A 10,031-nucleotide genomic window follows, 5' to 3' on the forward strand; every position below is an offset into this window, starting at 1 on the left:
GTGCTTAGCACTGTCTCCTGCACACAGTAGGCCTTGATAAACACCTCTTGAATCTGATGGGTGGTTTAAAATATAAGAGAAAGTAATAGTGGGGGTACCGTCGTGGCTGACTCATGTGTTTTCAAAAGCCCAGGCTTGTTTAAACCCCTAACTGGTTCTATCCATCAAAAAAATGTCCTACTCACCAGTTCTGACTTAGAGAAATGTGGAAGCTATCAAAGAGAATTGATCAGTTTATAAAATATTTGTGGTCCTGTTGGCCTATGAGAACAAAACACAATCAATACCATTATTAGAACCGAAGGATTATAAAACAGAAATATAGGTTTGGGATTAAAATATTTTAAAAGTGGGGCGCCTGGGTGGCTCAGTTGGTTAAGCGACTGCCTTCGGCTCAGGTCATGATCCTGGAGTCCCGGGATCGAGTCCCGCATCGGGCTCCCTGCTCGGCAGGGAGTCTGCTTCTCCTTCTGACCCTCCTCCCTCTCATGCTCTCTGTCTCTCATTCTCTGTCTCAAATAAATAAATAAAATCTTTAAAAAAAAAAAATTTTTAAAGTGTATTCCTGATTCATGCACGTTTGAGAGAGATGGATCTTTTCTTATTCATCTGTGTAGCTCCCTTTGCATATCTTGATCTTGTGACACATCATAGGTATTTAGTTCTGTTCTGGATTGAATGATGTGTGTGTGGGAGCCACATTTTGTCATCTTTCGTTGAACAGTACAAAGAAAAAATGCTTTTACCTTGTCCTGGATCTAGCAGTAAAAGCCTTTAACAGGTCCAGAGAAATTATCTTTGTGCACTGACCAGAACCATTTGCAAAGCTCCAACTAACAGGTCACATCCAGGGCTGCAGAGCCCACCCCTCCCCGCTCCCCACCAAGCAGAGCCCACTCTGAAACATAGCCAGTCCTTGCCATCAGCAAGGAATACCTAACATCACCTATCACCGGGGCTCGAAGGTTAGCATCTGTTTGGTATTCAACAGGACTTGTGAACTGCGTTTTGGCATCAGCAAGGGGAGTTCTTTCATTCAACTGAAAAGCATCCCTAGTTTTTCTCATCAACTGGAGCAAGGTGGGTTGATGAGATGTTTGTAGGCCAATAAACTATCAGAAGAGTCATTATTTTCAAGTGCCTTTTTTCATTATCGAGTCTCACCTACTCCATCTACAGGTGTAACAGAACACAAACAGTGATGCCTTTTCCTCATCTTTGAACATGAAGAGAATAAGCTATTTACGTGGGCCAACAGGAGAGAGGGCCCCGAGTGCCACTGTGTTGCGGACCTATGCCGAAGCACCAAAGCACCGTCACAGAGCTTGAGGTCTCAAACTGCCTGTAAGCTGAACTTCGGAAAACAAATGTGTTTGCCCCTCTCAAAGGAGACTCGAATGTTTTATCTGTCATTGGCCATGGTCAGAAAACATAGGATTATGACAGGGAATTTCTCCATGCTAGTTTTCTGGATTAAATGGGAAATCTGAAGAATGGAGAGAAGTATGTAAGTAGATCCCACCTATTGTTGATGAGATTGTTAGGTCATTACAATTTCCCTCCTCTCTGCAGGTTCATGTTTCAGACCTTGGAACATTCTGGGATGCTTTGAGCATTTTATTCACTGTGTTACAGAAAGCTGCTTGGAAAGAAATAGCTCTTTCCAGTCCTTCTGCCAAGACTTTTTATAGAGTTCCAAGTACCTGTTCTTTTCAGTGCCAGGGTGTTGTTTTTTTCATTTTGAAACTATAAAGGACAAAGAGTGGTCCTTTCTCAGAGACAATACGCTGCATAATGTATGTGAATTAGTGGCGCCATGACTGCCATAAAGGACAGTTACCATTTGGTTGTGTGTGAGAGATGTTGCTTCTCCCTGGGTTGGGAAGGCCTTCCAGGCTTGCCTGGTTAAACTCTCTAAATGCATGAAATATACTTACATTCTGGAAATCATTAACTTCAATTGCTTCTTCAGCTCCACTTCCCATTTTAAAGGTCTCCAGGTTGTTCCCAGTATCTATTTCCATTGACCCGTCTTGTAATTTCCCATTGATACTCATGGTATAATGGACATTGTAAATCTAGAAGTGAACACAGGAGTCAGGGATGCTTTCCTTTTAGAGCAATTCAGGGCTTATCTTTTGACCTGCAGTACATGAGGTAGCTTTCACATTGGTTAGAGATACACCGAATCATCGTTAATAGTAATATATTTATATATAAGGGCTTCATCCATACACCAATCATTTAATACAATAATTTCTTTAAGAAATACCTTAAAAGTAAAAGCTTTGGTAGTCTCCGATACTTATTCAAATAGCTCAGTGATTTGCGATCCTGGCCACGCATACAGCTATCTGAGTAGAATCTCCAGCTACCGCGCATGCGTGTCCCGCCTGGATGAATCAAATCAGACCCTGTGGGGATGGGGCTTGGACATAGATCTTTCTTTTCCTAGGTCAATTCTACTTTGCAGTCTGAGTTGAGAGCCATCGATGGATAAATGGTTAACTGGGCTGTTAACTGAACAAGTCTGCAGTGGCACCTCAATTTGAAAGGTTTTTAAAAATCCTCTGGCTAAGACTCGACCCGGGGTATGGCATATAGTGAGGACTACAGACAGGGCTGGGATATGCCTGATAGAGAGCAACATTTGTGGACAGCAAGGTCAATGTGCACATCTGTTTCAGCTCAAAGTGGGAGTTAGTCATTTTAATGACTGGGACAGGCATCTGGTGTTGGAGGGCATATTGTTAGGAGACGTGTGGGGGAAGAAGGGAGGGAGACTTGGCATCAGAGAAGAGCACTGGTCCACGAATCAGAAAAACGAGTGGCCACACCACTTATCCCTGGGTCTTGGGAGTTGCTTTGGGTGTAAAGTGAAGAAGCTGGGCCTCAGAGATGGTTTTCATTTACGTCCTTTGAGCTCTAAGATTTCACAGAGGTGGCCCAGAGGTGATGGTGGCAGAGCAGGTGGGACTGTGAGGGTCGTCCTTTCTCTCCTGTCCACCTACAACTTAGCCAGAGCGGCTCTACTTGTTATCTGTGTTATGTGTTGGATTTCTGAGTAAAATCTTAAGAAAAATAACTCCATGAAATAGTTGTTTTTTTAGTTTACCACTAAATTAGATCATCCAAAGGGCTCTCTTAGTTTAGACATCTTGTTAGTACACTAACTTACAAAATAATTCACACACTGCTCCTGCTCAGTGTGTTGCTGCCCTGCTAGAACTTTCTCTGTGTTGTGGGGTAGTAGGTGGGTCTTCCCTTCCCTTGCCTTCCCTCTTCCTTTTTCTGACTTAGAAGCATATGTGTGTGTGTGTGTATCTCTCTATATCTTATATAACATATAAGATATAAAATCTTTAGGGGCCCCTGGGTGGCTCAGTCGGTTAAGCGTCTGCCTTAGGCTCAGGTCATGATCCCAGGGTCCTGGGGTCGAGCCCCGCGTCAGGCTCCCTGCTCTGCGGAGAGTCTGCTTCTCCCTCTCCCTCTGCTTGCCTCTCTGCCTGCTTGTGCTCTCTCTCTCTGTCATATTTAAATCTCTGTCATAAATAAAATCTTAAAAAAAAAATAAAATCTTTAAAGAGGAAGGACTGAGAACTGATGAGAGACACTTGCTACTTAGTGTCAGGTCAGTAGGTCAGAACTGCCAATAGCTCAGATTCAATTCAAGTCTGATTTTCTCCCTCATTATAAAGAAAGACTGCTACATGGACAGACACTGGAAGAAGTATCGGTTATTACCAGATCATTACTTGTGGAAAACTCATTATCACGAGACCCACAGAGCACAGTTTTATTTTACCAGCAGAGATGTAGAATGGCTTTGCAAGCCAGTTCCCTTCCGGGCAACAGCCTTCATTCAGCGGTACAGAAAATACTGGCACGCTATTTCAGCCGGCCCATCTCTCCGTGCCCTTCCCTCCCCCCTGCACTTGGATCCCTGCGGTATGCTCTCCCCCACACTGGCCTGATCATAAGAACCACTTCTAGCGATTCTGATTTAGCAGAGTTGGAGCAGAGCCCACCAGTCTGTTTGCACTTTGCATCTCAGGAGGTCCTCGTGATCAGCCCAGTTTGGGAAGCCTGTTTTCTTTGGCTGAGCTGGTGCTTTCTGCAGGTAAGGTTTAGAAAGCGGGCTCTGTTCTGTCCCTGGGCTCTCTGAGCAGCCACTCTTCACATGGGCTGAGTATGACGGTCAAAAGGAGTATGGCAGACAACATTTGTGTGAGTTCCTGCTGCAACAAACGTCCTTCGCTCATGCAGTTTAGAGGCTTTGTGTGTGTGTGTGTGTGTGTGAGAGACAGAAAGCACTGCACGTAAGCTTCTACTAGTAAGGCAATGCAAAATTTCAGAAATGAACCGTTCCCAAGTTCTTCGCAAAATTAAGGAGACAAAATTATAACACTAGAGGGGTGGTTTGTGGTCCTAATTTTACTTTCCTCCACCACCGCCCCTGCCACCTTTGCGTGACAGAAGCTCCCTGACCAGCCATAGGACTCGCGTCACTTGTCACCTAGCCTTAGCCCATCCTATAGAAGGAGCGTGCTGTGCACGGGGCAGCGGTGAGAGGTCTGTGCCCTCGTGAAGTGAATGGTGGGAGGGTCCACAGTCCAAAGCTATTTCCAAAGTACTGGGCCCTGAGCTCAGGAGGCTGGGCTAGAAGAGGAGTAATCACATTGTCTGCTCTGAGCCCACGGAGCTGTTGGTACCTCAGGCGAGTCTCTAAATACAGTGAAGTTTATTATTTGCCAAAATTCTGCCCAGCACGGTGCCTTTTACGGCCAGGAATATTTGCTAGTGAGTTTCTAATGAAGCCTGGGTTCTGTAAGATTAATGACATAATGTTTGGGCCACTATCTAGAAAAATCAGTCTGAGAATAAAGGCCTCAAGCACTGATCTCATCCCCTCCTCCCACAGGGCAGGGTTGTCACCTCTCTCTTATTGGTGGGGCTTTCCCCATATTTCAGTACCTGTAAGTAATCTAGAGTAGCACCAAATATTTTGGGATTTGTAAAAAAAACAAAAACAAAAAACCACGATTTTCTTCATTCTTCTGCCTGTACAGGAAATAGAAATAACTTTGATTGTTGGCAATAAAATGTGATTCACTATTGCTCTGTAGTCTTAGAATTTAATACTGCTCTCTTGAACCAGATTCTTGTGCTAAAGTACGAGATGAAGAAAGGGAGCCCCACTTAGTCAGGATGATCATTCAGTCTCTCCTTTTAGAAGCTTGTCAGTTAGTTGTATTTGCCTTGAATAATTAAATGCCAAATGGTATTCATTTTAATATACATCATGTCTAAAATCTCTACCATCCCCAAAACAAAGCAAAGCTATTTTTATCTCCAAATGACCTAGGCCACTGAGGTTTTGTCATCTAAAAGACAGCATTTACATGCGAATACCATACAATTTCCCAAGGGATGACAATCTCAACCCTGCTATTAATGGAGATGTAGATCTTGAAATTGTTCTCCTGTTCAGATTTGCTGCTTTCAAACATGAGCATCTGGCCTAACTTCTATATTTAAAATACAAATACATTAAGGCACTTTTCAAATATACACAAAATACTGTGCAATTCTGATCTTACAAATCGATGCTTGTAAATTTGATATAGTCTCCAAAACAGACTCAGTGCTAAATGGCATGATTATCTACAGTAGGCATTTGAGTTAAAAATACAAATTATGCAGTGACTGCAGAAGATGTGATGTGTAAAATGGTTGAATTGCTTTCAGCACCATTTTCTCTAAGTACTGGAATTCGTTCATGCTTTGAATTTCATGGTGGGGGGGGGGTGTGTGTGACAAACACCAGTCACAGATCCTCTGAGGGCAGTGATTAAGAAAAAGCCCTTTGTGTGCATCCTGGAGATGGAATTCTTTTCCATTAGTCGAAATAAGCTTATACCAGGCCTGGCAATGGTCATCAAGATAAAATGCCCCCCTTTACATAGGTGAACAAAACTCAGGGTACATAGAGAACACCCTGGAATTCTGCCCAGTCACGTTAGAAGCGCTTTGTATACTCGTTGAGAGCTGGTGGAGCTTTAAAATAAACAGTTACATACAAAGACAGGAGGACAGCCATCAGTGAATCATGTACCATTACATCACACGTGACTAGGCCAGAACTGATTTTTAAAGAGATTTGCCACCTTTAACGAAGTTAGCCCATTTCTTTCCTCAGGGCAAGAGAGAAGGGAGCATTCATGGACAGGTCATACGCAATAACAAAAACTCCCCAAAACTCTTGAAAGGTCAAATTCATCCCCAGTACTGGGTCTGAATATTCCCTAGGACTATCTTTGTCCTCGGTTCTTAAATTCGCAGGCTTTCTCGGCTAGGAAAGGCCTCGGAGATGATTTAGCTCCATTTCTTCCCCAAGGCTGAGGCCAGAGAGTTGAGGTGCCTCCCCACAGTCTCAGGACTGCTCGCTGCCCGCGCCAGGCTGAGATGCGCAGAAAAGGGCCTTCCTCCAACCGTCCACTGCATTCTCCCGCTACTCTACGTTTTAGTATTCTCCCTTAAAGCTCCGGCTTGCTTTTCTACGAAGCCGCCAAGAGCAGAAAGCAGCGTGGTGGTGGCGCAGGGAAGAAGGGAGAAGGTGCCCCGGGGGACCTAGAGGAAAGCCTCAGCAGGGGCGACAGGGCCCCCGCGGCCCAGCGCTCTGGCTCCACCTAGGGGGGGACATGCGGGTGACCTGAGGGCCCCGTCGCCCCGCGCACCTCCCCGGCCCCCGCACCGGGACTCGGGTCCTCACCCCGCGCGCCGCCCTCTGGACTTACGTGATTGTCGCTCCCCTTCCAGAAGTAGAAGGCCCCGATGGCCCCGAAGAGCAGCAGCACCGCCCCCGAAATGAGGACCACAGCTCCGACCTTGAGCAGCCGCGCGGGGCTGGAGGGCTTCACGGTCACCGTGGCGTACGCCTGCGGACCGGGGCCGGGGAGGGTCGGGGAGGGGGGACAGGTCACGTCTGCGCCGCCCGCACCCCGGCACCCTCGCCGCCCTCCCTCCCGAAGGCCCCTTGGACTCAGGCGTGGATGTGCGATAGGCAAACTTTCGGCGGAGCAGGGCCACGGCCCCCTGGCTGTGCACGCTCCGCCAGCCACAGGACTCCCCCTCCTGAATCCCGTCCCGCCCTCCCCTTCGCGCCCGTCTGGGGTCCCGAGCCCCCTGCACACGCGCAGGGTTGGGCACCCGCCTCCCACATTCGGTGGCGCAAATCCCTGACTCCGGGCAGTGCGCTCGGACACCCGCGCCAAGCCGGGGCCCTGCGTGTTTCCACTGACCCGGCAGCGGGACTGGGGATCCCGAGCCCTACTCACCGGGGGACTGCAAAACTCGACGTCGTCAGGTCCCACCAGGGCGATGGGAACTTTGTCGGAGTTTTCTGTCATGGCTGTGGCCGGAGGAGCGAGACACTGGGAGGCTCCGCGCACGCCCTGGGCTCTGTCCTGCTGCCCCGACGGGCCGGGCATTTCAACGCCGCGCACACGCGCGTGTACTCACAGTGCCGCGTCCCGCCCGGGCCAGCCCAGCGGTCCCCGCCCCTTCCAGGGCCTCACCTCTCTCCTCTCTTCCCTCTCCTGCCCCAGCAGCCCTGTGAGCTCCTCTGGCGTTCTGGACGCTCCCCCTTCCCGCCCTCTCCTGTCTACTGCTCCGCCTCCCCCAGAGCACCCTGAGTGTGTCACGGTGGGGACGGAGATGGGGAGGGATGGGTAGGCCGAGGATGCTGAGAGCTGCGATCCTCAAAATGTGAAAATGCCAGGACTCTTTCTACCATCCAAGGATCTCTTCAAATGTCAGAGGACTCTGCTGTGACAGCTGGCTGGAGGCCCATTTCCTGACTTTGTGTGTGGGGTGGAAGCTGGTGGAACCCGACAGAGTTTGGCATTGCTGGAGGGCCCCTGGGACCAGAGCATGGAGTAGGGCCCAGAGATGGCCCTTGCCACCCATGTCTCTAGAAGGTCTAGGAGGAGGGTAGAGCACTAGCAAAAGTGAAAGCCAAGCAGAGGGGGCTGGAGGGAAGGAGTTGGGGAGACCAGAAGAAGAGTGCATTCTGTTTGGTTAAGTGAGTTAAACAAACAAATCAACAATGGCAACACACATGCACCTCAAAAACATTATGTCCAAAGGAATACCGGAAACATATTTTTTTAAAAAGCAGAACGGGGAGGGTGTTTTTTCACTTTCGGAAATGCCATCTGTCAGTACCAGGATGACATAGTACCTCATTTGCAGCCGGGCTCCATTAATCCATACTGAGTTCTAGCTCCACGCAGAGGCCTCTGCTGGGGAGTCACCGTGTGCGAGGGTCCGCAGGAGGAAGGCAGGTTTCCCGAGCGAAGGGAGATTGGACGGGCGGGGCTGCAACAGGCAGAAGTGTTCCATTCTGGGATGCTGGAGAGGGACGCCATGTGACAAGCATGGTGCAGTGGGGCCGGGAAAGGAGGCAAGAATGGAATGGGCGCCCACAGAAGATATCTGTAGGACTTGGCAGCTGCTGGGCTGGGGAGACGGAGGGCCTCCCATCTATTGCTGTGGGTGGTTGAACTGGTACAACCCTTATGGAAAGTAATTTAATTCCAAAATGCAAAATACAATTTCATTTCTGTGGATTTATCCCACAGATGCACTCACGAGGGTGAAAAATCCTATCTATGCAAGGATATTCATTGCAGCATCTTCATTAGAGCAAAGGACTGGACACATCTTGGGTGTCCACAGCAGAGAATTTTTGGTACATCCTCACAGAGGGTTCTTGGCAGCAATTTCAAAGAAGGGAGCAGCTTTGTATTTCCTGATGTAGAACACTCCCTCACATATTTTACGTGAAAAAAGCAAAGGATGGGAAATGGGCATAAATGCCTTCATTTGTATAAAAAAATGCAAACAAGAATATGTACACATATGCTCTCAGGAAAGATACACAAGATACTGACAGGAGGGGTTGCCTCTGAGGAGAGCCCTGTGGCTTGGGGACACCATGGAAGGAAGATACTTCACCATGTGCCTTCTGGAATGTTTTGAATTCTGTATTGTGAACACTTACTAACTTCAAAAAATGAGTGACTACAATAATAAATAACAGTGAGGTGGGGAGGAAGTGCATGCAGCACATCGAGACAGTTCTTTCAAGAACTTTGGCACTGAGGGGAAAAAGAAAGTAAGGAGACTAGATTAAGGGAGTTGGAGGATCAAGGAAGTTCTCCCTGACACTTCATACCCCTCCCATCCCCCTGGTCATCATGGTCTGGAAAGACCTTTGAAGGCCACAGGGAAAGGGGCAGAGATAACAGAAAGATGGGGAAGGAGGGGCTGGGGCCGAAGCAAGCAGGAAAATAAAGCTGAGGAGAGAGGGATTGGTAGGAGTAGGTGACGGTAGGGATGATTTGGGGACACATGGGCTCTGAGGAGAGGCACACTGAGGGAAGGGTGAGGAGTGGGGGAGAAATCAGGTTTCTATTTCATTCATACTGTTATGGAACCTGGGCTGCACCGCCCGACGGAAGAACCAAGCGGCACCCGGAGATTTTGGAGGATAGGAGGTTTATTTAACGCTGGTGGGCTCAGAGGAGAGTAGTCTCCAAAGGTCTGAGCCTGAGCACAAAAAAGGGGGTAATTTGTACACTTCTACTTCCGCACACTTGGCACTTTTGGCGCGTGCGCAAAGCGGGGCAGGGAGAAGACCCCGGATTGGTGCGCGCGGGAAGCCGAGCCGGGAGAAGAACCCGGAAGAGCCCCGGGGCCAGGACTGGGACTCTCTCGCTGCCTCGCTTGGCCATCTCAGGACACAGATTTTCCTTATCATTACCCCCCTTGATGCCCCTTGTGGAAAGCTAAACACCTACTTTAGAGGGCACCATCTTCATCTTCTAAGGGGCGATATAGTGAGTAAGGAGTAACTGGGGTCTGATTTTAGCAATTTGAGCAGTGATAAACCTAGTAAGGGCATTAAGAATACAAGGACCAAATGCCACTATGAGGAGAAGCAATAGGAGGGGGCCGACGAGGGAGGC

The 10,031-nt window shown here is 48.4% G+C and overlaps 1 protein-coding gene across 2 annotated transcripts in view; it reads right to left on the minus strand.

Annotated features, from left to right (window-relative positions):
- The window catches only part of CNMD (chondromodulin), a 25,543-nt gene extending 17,959 nt beyond the window's left edge, over window positions 1–7,584 (minus strand). For both annotated transcript variants that reach the window (XM_006741209.3, XM_031036597.2), the window contains exons 1-3: window positions 7,338–7,584; window positions 6,798–6,938; window positions 1,938–2,078 (exon numbers count right to left, since the gene is read on the minus strand). In XM_006741209.3, coding sequence (XP_006741272.1) covers window positions 1,938–2,078; window positions 6,798–6,938; window positions 7,338–7,490 — 435 coding nt within the window. In that variant the 5' untranslated portion in view covers window positions 7,491–7,584. The remainder of the gene's footprint in view (window positions 1–1,937; window positions 2,079–6,797; window positions 6,939–7,337) is intronic.
- Between the last annotated feature and the right edge of the window lie 2,447 nt (window positions 7,585–10,031).

This window comes from Leptonychotes weddellii, chromosome 3, assembly GCF_054177405.1.
Source record: "Leptonychotes weddellii isolate Sample4059 chromosome 3, ASM5417740v2, whole genome shotgun sequence".
Lineage (NCBI taxonomy): Eukaryota > Metazoa > Chordata > Mammalia > Carnivora > Phocidae > Leptonychotes > Leptonychotes weddellii.